The 19,805-nt window shown below is 35.7% G+C and overlaps 1 protein-coding gene across 1 annotated transcript in view; it reads left to right on the plus strand.

The window, feature by feature from the left end:
* The window catches only part of FANCI (FA complementation group I), a 155,311-nt gene that overhangs the window by 68,263 nt on the left and 67,243 nt on the right, over positions 1 to 19,805 (plus strand). The window contains exons 13-14 of the mRNA XM_077124169.1: positions 1,105 to 1,285; positions 2,679 to 2,766. Coding sequence (XP_076980284.1) covers positions 1,105 to 1,285; positions 2,679 to 2,766 — 269 coding nt within the window. The remainder of the gene's footprint in view (positions 1 to 1,104; positions 1,286 to 2,678; positions 2,767 to 19,805) is intronic.

The raw sequence follows: 19,805 nt of genomic DNA on the forward strand, positions 1-19,805 counted from the left end.
TAATGAATCTCAGGTATAAATACCCAGTTTCAGGAAACAACCAGGTTATATACAAATAGCTCAGTATCTCAGAATTTAGAAATATCAGAACTCTTAAATATATGTGACTACTGGAAGAATGAAGATTTCTGGTCCACATTATTATAGGTTGTGTATGTATGTATAAATGTGAGTATATACATATACACCCATATATATATATATACACCCATTATATATACACCCATATATAATTGTATGTGTACGAATTCTTTACAAATTTGAAAAAATACATGTATGTATCTTTTCTGTCATTTGTAGGTATTTAGGATAAAAATAGTGGAGCATGTGATTAGTCTATTATCTTGATCTCAACTCTCCAGAACATAAAATATATTAAAATCTATTGAAATATTATGAGAATCTATTCACAAACTATCTCCTTTATTCTTTAGGCTACATTATAGCTTGATGCTATTTAGCAGCTAGATAGAATGATATAAGGGTTACTATAAACATATCACTTGCACTGTAATGGGTGTCATTAAGAGATATTAAATCCCAAGGCTTTTGCTTTATAAAAGGTTATTGGTAGTTTTGGCTCATGCTATTGAAACCAGATCATTCATCTATTCATGCCATAAATATTTACTGAGTGCCTTCTTTGTTCCAGCCTTGTGCTAGATTATAAGGGTTAAAATTTGACTACACTGAGAATCTCAGTCTATGGCGGGAGACCAAGTTCTAAGCATATATATATATAATATAAATGCTTTTAGTGTCATGTGGGCAAAGAAAATGAAGCAGTTAACTTCTGGTCATGAAATCTTGAAAGGAAATCTTAAATGGTCATTAAATTGTAAAACATGCCAGTTTTTTCTGTATACTTTTGAATATTCCTTAGTTTCTGAATATATCTGTTGATGGAACCTGCTCGTCTCCCATTCTCTGAACTATATGTACATCTAAGAACTTGGAAGAAAAGGTTCATGTGAGGAACCTTTTGTGAGGAGTGTGTTAGTAGTTATCCAGGTCAAGTTTGAGGACTATGTAGCATGTCAATGAGTTTAAAGATGAGCTATCTTACTAAGTTTCTCTTATTAACTAAACTTTGTTTTCTTGCAGTTTTCATAGCTGGGATCATGTTACTCAGGGCCTAGTAGAACTTGGCTTCATTTTAATGGATTCATATGGCCCAAAGAAGATTCTTGAAGGAAAACCTATTAAAACCAGTTCAGATGTTTCTAGAATGCCATCCCAGCAAGCATGTAAGCTGGGAGCTAATATCCTTTTGGAAACCTTTAAGGTGAGATTCTAGTTTGGCAACCATTCCCTACTTTTATTAAATGATGCTTTAAATAGGACATGACATTTATCTGACTATTTACAGACAAAGACATCTGAATGTGTGGCAGGGATTGGGATGGTTTTGCAACATTGATCCTGTTTTAATGGAATACTTACTTTTTCATCCTTTCTTTATAGTTTTAGATTTATCCCACTAATCCCTATTGTTTTGGGCCATTTCTAAGATGTTTGGTTTTCTCTTCTTTCTTATAGGTTTCTTTCTCCAGCAGTAAGTCATTTCTGTAGGTTGTTTTTATTTTGTTTTATTTTATGCTACTGTATTATGCAAAAAAAATCTTTTAGGTCACTTGGAGGACACCATAGTTTAAAGAATCATGCTTATTAGTTTATTGTTTTTGAAGAACCCAAAATGGGCAGTTTACCTTTTTGACATCCTTACCAAATTATTACCATCTCCTCAATCTTAATTTCTGTATCAGCTTTCAAAAGTTCGTTTCCTTTCAAATAAAAAGCTTAGATCATATCTGTGGCTAAACTACATTGCTTTACTACTGATTCTTCTAAGTCATTTTCTTGATACTCAATTGTTTGATGTAGCTGTAAACCAGAAATGTCTGCTAAAAATGTTATTTGGAGACTAATTTAAATGCAATTTAGTATTCTGATCCAGTCTATGAAGAGAATGCCATAAAATAGTCCTTGAGAGTTATAAGTGGATTGGATTGAATAAATGACTCTTCTTAACAGTAATCTGATTAAAGACATTCTCAGACTAAGATATTTTAATAGTTTTTTTCAGTTCCTATTATTCAAAACTAAAGTTTCCATTTGATTTCTCATAGCTGTTGACTTTGCCAGGGCTTCTATAGAGTATCTCCTCTAATCATCAGTCTAAGATCTGAAAAAAAGTAATCAAGTTCAAGTAATGATTTTAACTAAAATTCATGTGAAAATTCATACCTGGCCATTTCTGGACAAGTGCTGTGCTCTTGAAACTGAGGATGTGTTTGGTGAAGATTTCTTTAGGTTTCCAGCAATTTCCATGAGCTTTTAAATTAAAATTTTTTAAACAGAAGTTATTTCGCTATTAGAAATACAGATGGTGACATGCTGTGACTATGTGGAAGTGTTTCTGTTTAATTTGGACCTCTTGTGATAATGTACTTTAAAGCTAATAAACAGGATAGTTTGCATTGCTAATGAACCATGTAAACACAGAATGAGTGCAGAGTTGTGATTCTGTCTTTCCAGCTGATTTACATTATATTCTGATTTATCTTTGAAATAAACAGTCAAGTTTTACCCATATCCAAACCTGTCTTCATTTTACCATACATGCATTCATGCAGTTGTAAGTATCAATTTTGTTTTGATTCTTTTGTTCTTTTTAGATCCATGAAATAATCAGACAAGAAATTATGGAGCAAGTCCTCAACAGGGTTGTTACCAAGGCATCCACTCCCATCAATCATTTCTTAGGTATTAAGCTTTTTTTGTGTTTTTTTTTCCTTTTTTATTAATGTAATTATCGGCTTACAGAAAAGTCATGCATAAAATTCAATTTCCATGTACCACACTATTATTAACACCTTGCTTTATTGTGGTACATTTGTTTCAATTCATGAAAGAACACTTTTATAATTGTACTATTAACTGTGTAGTCCATTGTTTACAATATGGTGCACTATTTCTGTTGACAGTCCTGTGTTTTGTTTTGTTTTTTAATTTGTATTCTTGAAAAATAAATACAACCTAAAATTTCCCCTTTTAACCACATTCCAATATATAATTCAGTGCTATTAATTACATTCACAATGTTTTGCTACAGTTACCACCATCCATTACCAAAACTTAATGATCAACCCAAATAGAAATCCTGTACAGTTTAAAAACATTAACTCCCCATTCCCTACCCCTAACCTGGCCCCTGGTACCCTGTATTCTAGTTTCTAAATCTGTGGGTTTGTTTATTCTATTCATTTCACATCAGTGAGATCATACAATAGTTGTCCTTTTATACCTTGCTTATTTGACTCAACTTGATGTCTTCAAGGTTCATCTGTGTTGTCACATGTATCGGAACTTCATTCCATTTTAAGGCTAAATAATGTTCTACTTTATGTATGTGTGTGTGTGTGTGTGTGCGTGCGCACGCATGTATATTCACCCCACATTCTAATTATCCTTTCATCAATTGATGAGCACTTGGGTTGCTTCTCTCTTTGCCTTTGGCATTCAACAGTTTGATTATATTTGATGTGGTGTGGGTCTACTTGTGATTATCTTGTTTGGAGTTCTGAGTGTCTTGGATGTGGATATTCATGCCTTTTGTTAAATTTGAAATGTTTTCAACCATTATTTCTTTGAATATTCTCTCTGCCCCTTTCTTTCTTCCTCCTGGGACTCCTAAAATGCATATATTGATGTGCTTGATGGTTTCCCACAGGTTCCTCAGGCTCTGTTCTTTTTTTAATTCAGTGGGAGAAAAGATTTGAAAATCACATATCTGATAAGGATTTAATATCCAAAACATATAAAGAAATCCTAAGACTCAGCAATAAAAAGACAAAGAACCCATTTTAAAAATGGGCAAAAGACTTGAATAGAGATTTCTCCAAAGAAGATATGCAAATAGCCAGAAAGTACATGAAAAGATGCTGAACATCATTAGCTATAAGGGAAATGCAAATCAAAACCACAATGAAATATCATTTCACACCCACTAGAATAAATACTATTTATAAAATGGAAAATTACAATAGTTGGAGAGGATCTGGGAAGGCAGGAATACTCATTTACTGCTGTTTGGAATATAAAATGGTGCAGAAGACAGTTTGACAGTTCCTCAGAAAGTTAAATATAAAATTGCCATGTGAATGTCTCAGCAATTCTACTTCTATGTTAGCCAAACGATTTGAAAGGAGGGACTTGAACAAATATTCTAACACTAGTGTTCATAGGGATATTGTTCACAATTGACATTCTTTCCTCTTTCTGCTCCTCGGGCTGAATGATTCCAGTGGCTTTATCTTCAGGCTCACTGATTATTTCGTCTGCCAAATACAATCTGCTGTTGGATCCCCTCTAGGAAATTTGTCATTTCTGTTTACTGTGGTCTTTAACTCTGTTTGGTTCTTTTTCATAATTTCCATCTCTCTATCAGTATTTTCTTTGTGTTCATGCATTGTTTTCCTGATTCCCTTTAGTTCTTGTCCATGCTTTCCTTTAGCTCTTTGAGTATATTTAGGGCTGTTTGTTTGTTTGTTTTAAATCTTGCCCTCATATTTCCCAGGTCTGATACTCCACATTGATGGGTTTTAATCTTCTCTTTGCTGGGTCTTCACATCCTCTTTCTTTTTATGTTTTTCTGACCTTTTGTTGAATCCTGGACATTTTGATATTTTAATGTGTTATCACTGGAATTTAGACTAACTTCTGTTCCTTAAGCTTGGATCCAGCTAGTACTATGATAAAGCTTTCCTTGATTAACAGGTACTAACCCCCCCCAAAAAAAAAAACAAAGAGGAAACACCTTTCCTGGTCTTTGGAGATTGACCTATACAAGTGCTCTTTTTCAGAATTAATCTATACAGTGAGTTTAGAGAATATCTTGAGCCCAAAGCGTAAGAGCCTTCCTAATCCATTCTGTGCATGGGTCTTATTTGGGGCATACATTTGTGGCCCAAGGAATTCCCCTGTTTACAGGGTTCTGAATATCCCCTCTTTCCTAGAAAACAGTTTCATCATGGTCCCAGGCACTGCACTGTATGCCTTACAGATAGCATTCCCTTGCTCTAGACAACACAACTTGAATACTCCCCCACAGTGTTCTATAGTAGAGCTGCCTTCTACTCACAGGGCAAGTTCTGGAATAGTGAGTCCCTCAGTATACCACCAGACAGACTGGGCCAAACTACGTGATCCCAGTAAATGCACGAAGGTTACTTTGATCCCATCAGAATCAAAGACATGGCAAGCAAGTGAGGGGTCAGGAGGAGCTAGCCAGGGTATCAAGAGATCCTACTGCTTTTTAGTAGCCTTTTTCTTGATTTAGTGCTAGCCCTGATAATGCAGTCATTTAACTGTTGTGGTTTTTTTGAGCTTTGAGAAAGATACTTTTCCCAATTCTTGCTGGTTGTTCGAAACTGCTATGGAGGGATGTAGCCTTAAAGGATTTCACTTCACCATCTTGTACACAGTTTGGGTTGAGATGTGTTTTTATTTTTGGAATATTGTCCATCTTAGTTAATCTTCTGTGTGTACTTGGAAACAATGTGTATTCTGTGGTGGTTTGACAGAATAGTCTATAAATATCACTTAGGTCAGTTATTCAAGTCTTCCATATCTTTACTGATTTTCTACTTATTCTATTGATTACTGAGAGAGAAGTGTTATTGATTAAATTGTGTCCTCTAAAAAGACATGTTCAAGTCCTAACCCCCAGTCCTGTGGCTATGTTAATGCTAATCAAAAGACAATTGGAGAGGCTGTCTTAGTATCAAAGTAGACTTACGAACAAAGAATATTCCCAGGGACAAAACGATAATGTTACAATGATAAAAGGATCAATTAATCAGGAAGAATAATAATCCTAAATGTTTATTTCCCTAGTAACAGACTCCTAAAATATTATTCCCTTAATGACAGAGTTCTGAAATACGTGAAGCAAAAACTGATAGAAATTAAAGAAGAAACAGACAAGTTCACAGTTATAGTCAGGGATTTCAATACTCCTTGTCTTAGTTTTCCAGGCTTGCTATAACAAAGTACTACAAACTAGTTGGATTAATAACAGGAATTTATTTCTCTCAGTTTTAGAAGCTAGAAGCCTGAAATCAAGGTGTTGGTATGGCCATGCTTATTTCTTCTTAACTCCAATCCATTATTTATTTATTTTTATCTGATTTGTAAATAGGATCTTTGAAGATTTTATTGGTTAAAATGAAGACAAAGTTGATTAAAGCAATATGACTAGTATCCTTATAAGCAGTGGAAATTTGAATGCAGTTGGTAAAACAGAGGAGTGATACAGAGAGACAGACTGCCTTGTGACCAAAGCTGAGATTCAGTTATGCCATGGAATGCTGGTAAACCACCACTAAAATCCTATAGACTTCAGAGAAAGCATGGCTGTCCCAACACCTTGATTTCTGTATCATCACATAGTTGTGTATTCATCACCATGATCGTTTTTAGAACATTTGCATCATTCCAGAAAAAAAAAAGAAAAAGCCATATATCCCATACCCTTTCCTCTCATTGACCACTAGTATAGCAGTCTACTCAATTGTTTGTTTGTTTGTTTACCCTGTAACTCTCCCCATTATTTATGTATTTTTTTGTTCTTATATTTTTACTCATCTGTCCATAACCTGGATAAAGGGAACATCAGCCACATGGTTTTCACAATCACAAATTCACATAGTAAAAACTACATAGTTAATAAATCATCTTCAAGAGTCAAGGCTACTGAAATATAGTTCAGCAATTTCTGGAACTTCCCTCTAGCCACTCCAATGTACCATAAACTAAAAAGGGATATCTACATAATGCATAAGAATAACCTCAGGGTAACCTCTTGACTCTGTTTGAGATTTCTCAGCCACTGAAACTACTTTTTGTCTCATTTCTCTCTTCCCCCTTTTGTTCAAGAAGGCGTTCTCATTCTCTTGATGCCAAGTCCCAGCTCATCCCCGACGTCCTGTCCCACAGGACTCAATAAACTGACCATACATGTTAAATTAGATAATGCCATACCAAAAATATAAACTTCGCACCAAATAAACATCTCTTCTTTTGGTATCACACAGAAGTTGAAGTGTTAAAATATGAAATATATCTTCCTTTACCCTGTATTCTGATTTACATTAGTCCTATCCAGATCAACTTCATTCATATCCCTAGTTGAAGTCTGAGCACTTTTTCAACTTTTTTTAACAGTTTCTATGTGGGGTAATGCTAACTTTCATAGCTTCAGAACCCTAGCTCTGAGTCTCAGGTGTCACACATACATCAGAAGTTCCAGGGAATGACCAGGTAATACACAAATAGCTCAACATCTCAGAATTTAGAAGTAAGTTACAACTCCAGAGTAGATGTGACTGCTGTAAGAATTTACAGTCTAGGAATCTATACGATAGACCCCAACCTGATAACCCATGCTCTTGACTTCAGTTCTCTGAGTTTGTGTATTATAATTCGTCCACATGAGTGAGACAAGATAATATTTGTCTTTTTGTTTCTGACATTTTATTCAATATGCTGTCCTCAAGGTTCATTTACCTAGTTGCTTGCCTCACAACTTCATTCCTTCTTGCAGCTGCTCAGCAATCTATGTATACACCACAGTTTCCCCTTCCATTCCTCAGCCATTGCACCCTTAGGCAACCTCCATCCATTGCTGCAGGAAACAACAGTGTAGAAATGTGCAAATGTTCATTCGTGTCCCCACTCTCAGTTTCTCCAAGTATGTAGCTAGCAATGAAGTTGTAGGATCACATGGCATCCCTACCCCTGTCCCCTGTGGAACCACCACACTGCCCTCTAGAGGGGCTGCACCACTCTACTTCCCTACCAACAGTGAATACATACAGATTTTTCTCCACATTTTCTCCAGCATTTTTATCTCTCTGTTCATTATTATTATTATTATTGTTATTGTTATTGTTACTTGGTATGGGCAGGCTCTGGGAATCAAACCTGGGTCTCTGGCATGGCAGGCAAGAATTCTACCACTTAGCCACTGTTGCATCGCCGTCTCTGTTCATTTTTACACAGTTTTACTTGTACATTGTATTAGTTAGGGTTCTTTAGAGAAACAGAATCAACAGGGAACACTTGCAAATATAAAATTTATAAAAGTGTCTCACGTGACCGCAGAAACGCAGAGTCCAAAATCCACAGGGCAGACTGTGAAGCCGACGACTCCAGTGGAGGGTCTGGATGAACTCCACAGGAGAGGCTCACCAGCCGAAGCAGGAATGGAACCTATCTCCTCTGAATCCTTCTTAAAAGGCTTCCGGTGATTAGATTAAGCATCACTCATTGTAGAAGACACTCCCCTTTGGCTGATTACAAATGGAATCAGCTGTGGATGCAACTGACGTGATCATGATCTAATCCTATGAAATGTCCTCATTGCAACAGACAGGCCAGCACTTGCCCAATCAGATAAACAGGTACCACAACTTGGCCAAGTTGACACATGTCCCTAGCCATGACATACATCATGTAATCCAACGTAAGTAAAGCATCAGTGGTTCCAGTATAAGCACATAAACATGCCTTCACCATCACAATCTATATGATGATGTTTCCTTTTCTTCTGCAAAGAATCCCATACCCCTCCCTCTTACCTCCCATTGATACTTAGTTTTAGCATTTGCCTTTGTTACATTCAGTGGAAACATATTACAGTGTTATTGTTAACTGTAGACCCTAGCTAATATTGACTGTATTTTTCCTGTATAATATCACATTTTTAACACCTTGCAATGTTGGCATTCATTTGTTCTCCCTCATGCAGAAACATTCTTGTATGTATACATTTAATCACCATCATTTTCCACTTTAGCTATTCCTAAATTATACCATCTTAATCTTCATCCTCTATCGTTCCTTCTGGTGTCATACATATCCCCAGTCCTTCTCCCCCAACCATATTACATTCAGCTTCATTCAATGTACTTACATTATTGTGCTGCTGTCACATAGTATTCTGCTATCTATTCCTGAATCTTTACACTCAGTTCAATTATCATTTAAAGACATTTAAAAAGTAGGAAAAATGTCTCTTTTTTGACTCACATTTACCATTTCTGATCCTTTTCAATCCTTGTAGATTCAGATTCCTTTACTATCTGGTATCATTTTTTCTCTATCTGAAGGACTGCTTTTAACAATTCTCATACTGCTGACCTGTTGGTGAATTATTTCTACTTATATGTGTCAGAAAAAGTCCTTTTTTAGTTTTTTGAAAGATAGGTCCACTGGGTATAGAATTGACTCTTTTTTTTGTTTGGTTTGGTTGGTTTTATTTTAGTAATTTAAAGATGTTACCCGATTGTCTTTTGGCTTTCATTATTATTTCCAACAAGAAGTTTGCTTTCATTCTTATGTTTGTTCCTCTCTATGTAATGTGCTCTATTTTCATTGGTTACTTTTGAGATTTTTCTCTTTATAAGCAGTTTTAAGCAACTTAATGATATGACTTGGTGTAGTTTTCATGTTTTTTTTATGGTGGGGTTTGCCAAACTTCTTAGATCTTTATGTTTATAGTTTTCATCAAGTTTAGGAAACTTTTGCATATTTCTTTAAAAAAAAAAAATTCTGGGCGGTGCAACAGTGGCTTAGTGGCAGAATTCTTGCCTGCCATATGCTGGAGACCTGGGTTCAATTCCTGAAGCCTGCCCATGCCAAAAAAAAAAGAAAAAAAAAATTCTGTCACAGCCCCTCTCCCCAGTACATGTACAGACGGACACACTTCTGGGATGCCAAGCTACTTGAAACTTACACAGTTCACAGATAGTGTCTTTTTCAGTCTTTTTACTCTGGTATTTCGTTTTAGTTTGTATTGCTATATCCTCAAGTTCTCTAATCTTATACAGTGTGTAATCATCTCTAGACATTTGATTTTTATCTTTTTTTAGTATCTTCCCTGTCTCTCCTTAATGTAGTCATCTTTTCTTTACTTTCTTGAACATATGAAGTAGTGGTTTTAATTTATCTATTACTTCTATTATCTGTCATTTCTGACCTGTTTTTATTGGCTGAATTCCTTTTTGTGGATCCTATTTTCTTGCTTCTTTGGATGCCAGACTTTGTGGATTTTTTTTTTATGATATGTACATTCTTTATTTTTTCATCAAATAATTGTATATTCATCATCATGTACATTTCTTAGAACATTTGCATCAATTCAGAAAAAGAAATAAAAAGACAACAGAAAAAAAATCATACATACTATACCCCTTACCCCTCCCTTTCAATCTACTAGCATTTCAATCTACTAAATTTATTTTAACGTTTGTTCCCCTATAATTTCTTTAATCCATGTCTTTTTAATCCATGTGTTTTATCAATCTGTCCATAAGGTAGATAAAAGAAGCATCAGACACAAGGTTTTCACAATCACACAGTCACATCGAGAAAGCTATATCATTATACAATTATCTTCAAGAAACATGGCTACTGGAACACAGCTCTACAGTTTCAGGCACTTCCCTCCAGCCTCTCTGTTACACCTTAACTAAAAAGGTGATCTCTATTTAATGCGTAGAATAACCTCCAGGATAACCTCTCCACTCTGTTTAGAATGTCTCAGCCATTGACACTTGAGTTTGTCTCATTTCTCTCTTCCCCCTTTTGATCTAGAAAGTTTTCTCAATCTCTTGGTGCTGAGTCCCAGCTCATTCTAGGATTTCTGTCCCACGTTGCCAGAAAGGTCCACATCCCTCGGAGTCATGTCCCGCGTAGAGAAGGGGAAGGCTGTTAGTTTGCTTGTCGTGTTGGCTGAGAGGGAGAGGCCACATCTGAGCAACAAAAGAGGTTCTCTTGGGGGTGACTCTTAGGCCTAATTTTAAGTAGGCTTAGCCTATCCTTTGCGGGGCTAAGTTTCATATGAACAAACCCCAAGATTGGGGGCTCAGCTTATTGCTTTGGTTGTCCCCACTGCTTGTGAGAATATCAAGAATTCTCCACATGGGGAAGTTGAATTTTCCCCCTTTCTCACCATTCCCCCACGGGGACATTGCAAATACCTTTTTATTCACTGTTCAAATCCTTTTGGGATTTATCTAGGCATCACTCTGGACAAACCTTCAAAATTTTATACCCTACTCAAGGTTCCATGTAATTACGGTATTCAATTAGCTGTCCACATAACTTACATTAGGAAATGCACTAGTTAAAATATAAATTTTGTACCAAATAAACGTTTTTTGCTTTAGTCTCACACATAAGTTTAAGTTTGAACATATTAATTACCATGTTTTCAACACCCTGTATTATTGACAGTCCTTTGTCCTTCCGCATGCAAAACATTTTTAAGTTTGTACATTTAGTCACTATCGTTATGCACTCTGGGCATTCCCAGATTATACCATCTTGGTCTTTATTATCTATCTTTCCTTCTGATTTCATTTGTGCCCCCAGGCCCCCTCCTTCTATCATTTCCACATTCAACTTCATTCAGTGTTCTTAGCATTATTGTATTACAGTTAGGTAATATTGTGCTATCCATTTCTGAATTTTTAGTCAGTCCCATTGCACAAACTGTATCCCTTCAGTTCCAATTACCCAAAATCTACCCTATTTCTATCTCCTGATGACCTCTGTTCTTAACTGAAATTAAGAATTAGCTAAAATTCATTCATTAATGTTAGTTCATATCAGTGAGACCATACAATATTTGTCCTTTTGTTTCTAGCTAATCTCTTTTAGCATAATGTCTGCAAGGTTCATCCATGTTGTTACATGCTTTATGACTTTATTCTGTCTTACAGCTGCATAATATTCCATCATATATATATATATATACCCCAGCTTATTTAGCCATTCATCTTTTGATGGACATTTGGGTTTTCTTGGCAATGGTAGATAATGCTGCTATAAACATTGGTATGCAAATGTCTGTTTGTGTCTTTGCCCTCATGTCCTCTGAGTAGATACCTAGCAATGGTATTGCTGGGTCATATGACAATTCTATATTTAGCTTCCTGAGGTACCACCAAGCTGCCTTCCATAGTGGTTGCACCATTTGACATTCCCACCAACAGTGGATAAGTGTGCCTCTTTCTCCGCATCCTCTCCAGCACTTGTCATTTTCTGTTTTATTGATAATGGCCATTCTGGTGGGTATGAGATGATATCTCGTTGTGGTTTTGATTTGCATTTCCCTAATAGCTAGGGTAGTTGAACATCTTTTCATGTACCTTTTGGCCATTTATATTTCCTCTTCTGAGAAGTGTCTGTTCAAGTCTTTTGCCCGTTTTGTGATTGGGTTGTATGTCTTTTTCTTGTTGAGTTGAACAATCTCTATATATTTTGGATGCTAGACGTTTATCTGAGATATCATTTCCAAATATTACCTCCCATTGTGTAGGCTGTCTTTTTATTTTTTTTGATGAAGTTCTTTGGTGCACAAAAGTGTTTAATTTTGAGGAGTTCCCATTTATTTGTTTTTTCAATGCTCATGCTTTCGGTGTAAGATCTAGGAAATTGCCTCATATTATAAGGTTTATAAGATATTTCCCCATATTTTCTTCTGAAAGTTTTATGTTCTTAGATCTAAAGTTCAGGTCTTTGATCCACTTTGAGTTAATTTTTGTGTAGAATGTGAGATATGACTCCTCTTTCATTCTTTTGCATGTTGATATCCAGTTCTTTAGGCACCATTTATTGAAGAGACTGTTTTGCCTCAGGTGAGATGGCTTGACTGCCTTAACAAGATCAGTTGTCCATAGATGAGGGAGTCTATATCTGAATACTCTATTTGATTCCATTGGTCAGTATATCTATCTTTATGCCAGTACCATGCTGTTTTGACCACTTTAGCTTCGTAATACTCCTTAAAGTCAGGTAGCATGAGACCTCTGACTTCATTTTTCTTTCTCAGGGTACTTTTAGCTATTTGGGTCACCCTGCCTTTCCAGATAAATTTGGTTATTGGTTTTTCTATTTCTGAAAAGTAAGTTGTTGGGATTTTGATTGGTATTGCATTGAATCTGTAAATCAATTTAGGTAGAATTGACATCTTAACTGTATTTAGTCTTCCAATCCATGGACGCAGTATGCCCTTCCATTTATTTAGGCCTTCTGTGATTTCTTTAACAATTTCTTATAGTTTTCTCTGTATAGGTCTTTTGTCTCTTTAGTTAAATTTATTCGTAAATATTTTATTCTTTTGGTTGCAATTGTAAATGGAATTTTTTCTTGATTTCCCCCTCACATACTTCATTACTAGTGTATAGAAACACTACAGATTTTTGAATGTTGATCTTGTAACCTGCCACTTTGCTGTACTGGTTTATTAGCTCTAGTAGTTTTGCTGTGGGCTTTTCAGGGTTTTCGACATATAGTATCATATCATCTGCAAACAGTGAGCATTTTACTTCTTCCTTTCCAGTTTTGATGACTTGTATTTCTTTTTCTTGTCTAATTGCTCTGACTAGAACTTCCAACACAGTGTTGAATAACAGTGGTGATAGTGGACATCCTTTTCTTGTTCCTGATCTTAGGGGGAAAGTTTTCAGTTTTTCCCCATTGAGGATAATGTTAGCTGTGGGTTTTTCATATATTCCCTTTATCATGTTGAGGAAGTTCCCTTATATTCCTATCCTTTGAAGTGTTTTCAACAGGAAAGGATGCTGAATTTTGTCAAATCCTTTTTCTACATCAATTGAGATGATCGTGTGCTTTTTCTGCTTTGATTTGTTGATATGGTATATTACATTAATGGATTTTCTTATGTTGAACTCTACCCTTGCTTACCTGGGATGAATCCTACTTGGTCATGGTATATAATTCTTTTAATGTGCTATTGGATTTGATTTACAAGAATTTTGTTGAGGATTTTTGCATCTGTATTCATAAGAGGAGAGATTGGTCTGTAGTTTTCTTTTTTTGTAATATCTTTGCTTGGTTTTGATTTAAGAGTGATGTTGGCTTCGTAGAATGAGTTAGGTTGCTTTCCCTCCTCTTCAATTTTTTTGAGTAGGATAGGTACTAATTCTTTCTTGAATCTTTGGTAGAATTCACATGTGAAGCCATCTGCTCCTGGACTTTTCTTTTTGGGGAGCTTCTTAATGACTGATTCAGTTTCTTTACTTCTGATTGGTTTGTTGAGGTTGCCTGTTTCTTCTCGAGTCAGTGTTGGTTGTTCTTCCCTTTCTAGGAATTGTCCATTTCATCTACATTGTCTAGTTTATTAGCATCAAGTTGTTCGTAGTATCCTGTCATTACCTCCTTTAATTCTGCGGGGTCAGTGGTTATGTCTCCTCTTCCATTTCTGATTTTGTTTATTTGTATCCTCTTCTTCTTTTTGTCAACCTCGCTAAGGGTCCATCAATCTTATTGATTTTCTCATAGAACCAACTTCTGGCTTTGTTGATTTTCTCAGTTGTTTTCATGTTCTCAATTTCATTTATTTCTGTTTAATCTTCATTATTTCTTTCCTTTTGCTTGCTTTGGGGTTAGTTTGCTGTTCTTTCTCTGGTTCTTCCAAGTGAACAGTTAATTCCTCAAATTTTGCTCTTCTTCTTGATACAGGCATTTAGGACAATTAATTTCCCTCTTAGTACTGCCTTTGCTGCATTCCATAAATTTTGATATGCTTTGTTTTCATTTTCATTTGCCTCGAGGTATTCTCTTGTAATTTCTTCCTTGACCCACTGGTTGTTTAAGAGTGTGTTGTTGAGCCTCCATATATTTGTGAATTTTCTGGTGCTGTGCCTATTACTGATTTCCAGCTTCATTCCTTTATGATCGGAGAAAGTGTTTTGTATGATTTCAGTCTTTTTGAATTTATTGAAACTTGCTTTGTGACCCAGCACATGGGTTATGCTTGAGAATGATCCATGAGCATTTTAGAAAAAGGTATATCCTGCTGTTGTGGGGTGTAATGTTCTATAAATGTCTGTTAAATCTAGCTCATTCATCATATTATTCAAATTCTCTGTTTCTTTATTGATCCTCTGTCTAAACATCTTGAAATCTGACATTCTAAGTTTCTGTTGTTTTTTCATCTTTTCCTCTGTGCCTTTCATTCCCATTAGTTCTGTGATTTCTTTTTCAGACTTTTGATTTTTTTCCTTGCCTTCTTTATATCCTCCCTCAATTCACTGATTTGATGTTTTGATGAAGTTTTCCATGTCTGTTTGAACATTCTGAATTAATTGTTTCATTTCCTGTATCTCATTTGAATTGTTGGTTTGTTCCTTTCCGGCATCCCTTCAGTTTTCCTAGTATGATTTGTTGTCTTTTGCTGGCGTATAAGCATCAAATTTCCTTAATCAGTTTATTCTGGAGATTATTTTCACTTTTTTACCTAGGATTTTCTTGCTGGATGACTTTCTTGTCTATCTGCTCTTTGACAATCAGTTCAGCTTGTTCTGGACCTCTGGCTTAGGTTTTGATTAACAAATCAGAATTTGTTTTCTTGTTTTTGTCCTGCCTATATGGTAGCCTTTTTCCCCCCTTAGGAGGGTCTACTTAGGTATTATAGACCCCAGCCAGAATTTCCCAAACCAAACTGGCCTCCTGTCGGGAGAAAAGAATCACCTGTGTTGGTTTTCCTTCAGGATGAGACCAAGAAGATTGAAAGACTTTTCTGTGAAGCTCTGGACTCTGTGTTTTTCCTATCCTGCCCGGTATGTGGCGCTTGACTGCCTACAGGTGCCACCAGGATAAGGTGATTCAGTGCCTTTAACTTCAGCAGAGTCTCCCTTCTGGGGGCATGGTGGAGACAAAGGAGATGTTGTAATCTGGTTTTTTTATTTTTTATTTTTTTATTAATTAACAGAAAAAAAGAAATTAACCCAACATTTAGAAATCATACCATTCTACATATGCAATCAGTAATTCTTAACATCATCACATAAATGCATGATCATCGTTTCTTAGTACATTTGCATAGGTTTAGAAGAACTAGCAACACAACCGAAAAAGATACAGAATGTTAATATAGAGAAAAAAAATAAAAGTAATAATAGTAAAAAAAAAGAAAACAAAACAAAACAAAAACCTATAGCTCAGATGCAGCTTCATTCAGTGTTTTAACATGATTACTTTACAATTAGGTATTATTGTGCTGTCCATTTTTGAGTTTTTGTATCTAGTCCTGTTGCACAGTCTATATCCCTTCAGCTCCAATTACCCATTATCTTACCCTGTTTCTAACTCCTGCTGGAATCTGTTACCAATGACATATTCCAAGTTTATTCTCGAATGTCGATTCACATCATTGGGACCATACAGTATTTGTCTTTTAGTTTTTGGCTAGACTCACTCAGCATAATGTTCTCTAGGTCCATCCATGTTATTACATGCTTCATAAGTTTATCCTGTCTTAAAGCTGCGTAATATTCCATCGTATGTATATACCACAGTTTGTTTAGCCACTCGTCTGTTGATGGACATTTTGGCTGTTTCCATCTCTTTGCAATTGTAAATAACGCTGCTATAAACATTGGTGTGCAAATGTCCGTTTGAGTTTTTGCCCTTAAATCCTTTGAGTAGATACCTAGCAATGGTATTGCTGGGTCGTATGGCAATTCTATATTCAGCTTTTTGAGGAACCGCCAAACTGCCTTCCACAGTGGTTGCACCCTTTGACATTCCCACCAACAGTGGATAAGTGTGCCTCTTTCTCCGCATCTTCTCCAGCACTTGTCATTTTCTGTTTTGTTGATAATGGCCGTTCTGGTGGGTGTGAGATGATATCTCATTGTGCTTTTGATTTGCATTTCTCTAATGGCCAGGAACATTGAGCATCTCTTCATGTGCCTTTTGGCCATTTGTATTTCCTCTTCTGAGAGGTGTCTGTTCAAGTCTTTTTCCCATTTTGTAATTGGGTTGGCTGTCTTTTTGTTGTTGAGTTGAATAGTCTCTTTATAAATTCTGGATACTAGACCTTTATCTGATATGTCATTTCCAAATATTATCTCCCATTGTGTAGGCTGTCTTTCTACTTTCTTGATGAAGCTCTTTGATGCACAAAAGTGTTTAATTTTGAGGAGGTCCTATTTATTTATTTCCTTCTTCAGTGCTCTTGCTTTAGGTTTAAGGTCCATAAAACCGCCTCCAATTGTAAGTTTCATAAGATATCTCCCTACATTTTCCTCTAACTGTTTTATGGTCTTAGACCTAATGTTTAGATCTTTGATCCATTTTGAATTAACTTTTGTATAGGGTGTGAGATATGGGTCTTCTTTCATTCTTTTGCATATGGATATCCAGTTCTCTAGGCACCATTTATTGAAGAGACTGCTCTGTCCCAGGTGAGTTGGCTTGACTGCCTTATCAAAGATCAAATGTCCATAGATGAGAGGGTCTATATCTGAGCACTCTATTCGATTCCATTGGTCGATATATCTATCTTTATGCCAATACCATGCTGTTTTGACCACTGTGGCTTCATAATATGCCTTAAAGTCCGGCATCGCGAGACCTCCAGCTTCGTTTTTTTTCCTCAAGATGTTTTTAGCAATTTGGGGCACCCTGCCCTTCCAGATAAATTTTCTTATTGGTTTTTCTATTTCTGAAAAATAAGTTGTTGGGATTTTGATTGGTATTGCATTGAATCTGTAAATCAATTTAGGTAGGATTGACATCTTAACTATATTTAGTCTTGCAATCCATGAGCACGGTATGCCCTTCCATCTATTTAGGTCTTCTGTGATTTCTTTTAACAGTTTTTTGTAGTTTTCTTTATCTAGGTTTTTTGTCTCTTTAGTTAAATTTATTCCTAGGTATTTCATTCTTTTAGTTGCAGTTGTAAATGGGATTTGTTTCTTGATTTCCCCCTCAGCTTGTTCATTATTAGTGTATAGAAATGCTACAGGTTTTTGAATGTTGATCTTGTAACCTGCTACTTTTCTGTACTCATTTATTAGCTCTAGTAGTTTTGTTGTGGATTTTCCCGGTTTTTCGACGTATAGTATCATATCGTCTGCAAACAGTGATAGTTTTGCTTCTTCCTTTCCAATTTTGATGCCTTGTATTTCTTTTTCTTGTCTAATTGCTCTGGCTAGAACCTCCAACACAATGTTGAATAATAGTGGTGATAGTGGACATCCTTGTCTTGTTCCTGATCTTAGGGGGAAAGTTTTCAATTTTTCCCCATTGAGGAAGATATTAGCTGTGGGTTTTTCATATATTCCCTCTATCATTTTAAGGAAGTTCCCTTGTATTCCTATCTTTTGAAGTGTTTTCAACAGGAAAGGATGTTGAATCTTGTCAAATGCCTTCTCTGCATCAATTGAGATGATCATGTGATTTTTCTACTTTGATTTGTTGATATGGTGTATTACATTAATTGATTTTCTTATGTTGAACCATCCTTGCATACCTGGGATGAATCCTACTTGGTCATGATGTATAATTCTTTTAATGTGTTGTTGGATACGATTTGCTAGAATTTTATTGAGGATTTTTGCATCTATATGCATTAGAGAGATTGGTTTGTAGTTTTCTTTTTTTGTAATATCTTTGCCTGGTTTTGGTATGAGGGTGATGTTGACTTCATAGAATGAATTAGGTAGTTTTCCCTCCACTTTGATTTTTTTGAAGAGTTTGAGGAGAGTTGGTACTAATTCTTTCTGGAATGTTTGATAGAATTCACATGTGAAGCCGTCTGGTCCTGGACTTTTCTTTTTAGGAAGCTTTTGAATGACTAATTCAATTTCTTTACTTGTGATTGGTTTGTTGAGGTCATCTATGTCTTCTTGAGTCAAAGTTGGTTGTTCATGTCTTTCCAGGAACCCGTCCATTTCATCTAAATTGTTGTATTTATTAGGGTAAAGTTGTTCATAGTATCCTGTTATTACCTCCTTTATTTCTGTGAGGTCAGTAGTTATGTCTCCTCTTCCATTTCTGATCTTATTTATTTGCATCCTCTCTCTTCTTCTTTTTGTCAGTCTTGCTAAGGGCCCATCAATCTTATTGATTTTCTCAGAACCAACTTCTGGTCTTATTGATTTTCTCTATTGTTTTCATGTTTTCAGTTTCATTTATTTCTGCTCTAATCTTTGTTATTTCTTTCCTTTTGCTTGCTTTGGGATTAGTTTGCTGTTCTTTCTCCAGTTCTTCCAAGTGGACAGTTAATTCCTGTATTTTTGCCTTTTCTTCTTTTCTGATATAGGCATTTAGGGCAATAAATTTCCCTCTTAGCACTGCCTTTGCTGCGTCCCATAAGTTTTGATATGTTGTGTTTTCATTTTCATTCACCTCGAGGTATTTACTAATTTCTCTTGCAATTTCTTCTTTGATCCACTCGTTGTTTAAGAGTGTGTTGTTGAGCCTCCACGTATTTTTGAATTTTCTGGCACTCGGCCTATTATTGATTTCCAACTTCATTCCTTTATGATCCGAGAAAGTGTTGTGTATGATTTCAATCTTTTTAAATTTGTTAAGACTTGCTTTGTGACCCAGCATATGGTCTATCTTTGAGAATGATCCATGAGCACTTGAGAAAAAGGTGTATCCTGCAGTTGTGGGATGTAATGTCCTATAAATGTCTGTTTAGTCTAGCTCATTTGTAGTAATATTCAGATTCTCTATTTCTTTGTTGATCCTCTGTCTAGATGTTCTGTCCATTGATGAGAGTGGTGAATTGAAGTCTTCAGCTATTATGGTATATGAGTCTATTTCCCTTTTCAGTGTTTGCAGTGTATTCCTCACGTATTTTGGGGCATTCTGGTTCAGTGCGTAAATATTTGTGATTGTTATGTCTTCTTGTTTAATTGTTCCTTTTATTAGTATATAGTGTCCTTCTTTGTCTCTTTTAACTGTTTTACATTTGA

The sequence above is a fragment of the Tamandua tetradactyla genome, chromosome 12 (genome assembly GCF_023851605.1).
Source record: "Tamandua tetradactyla isolate mTamTet1 chromosome 12, mTamTet1.pri, whole genome shotgun sequence".
Classification (NCBI taxonomy): domain Eukaryota; kingdom Metazoa; phylum Chordata; class Mammalia; order Pilosa; family Myrmecophagidae; genus Tamandua; species Tamandua tetradactyla.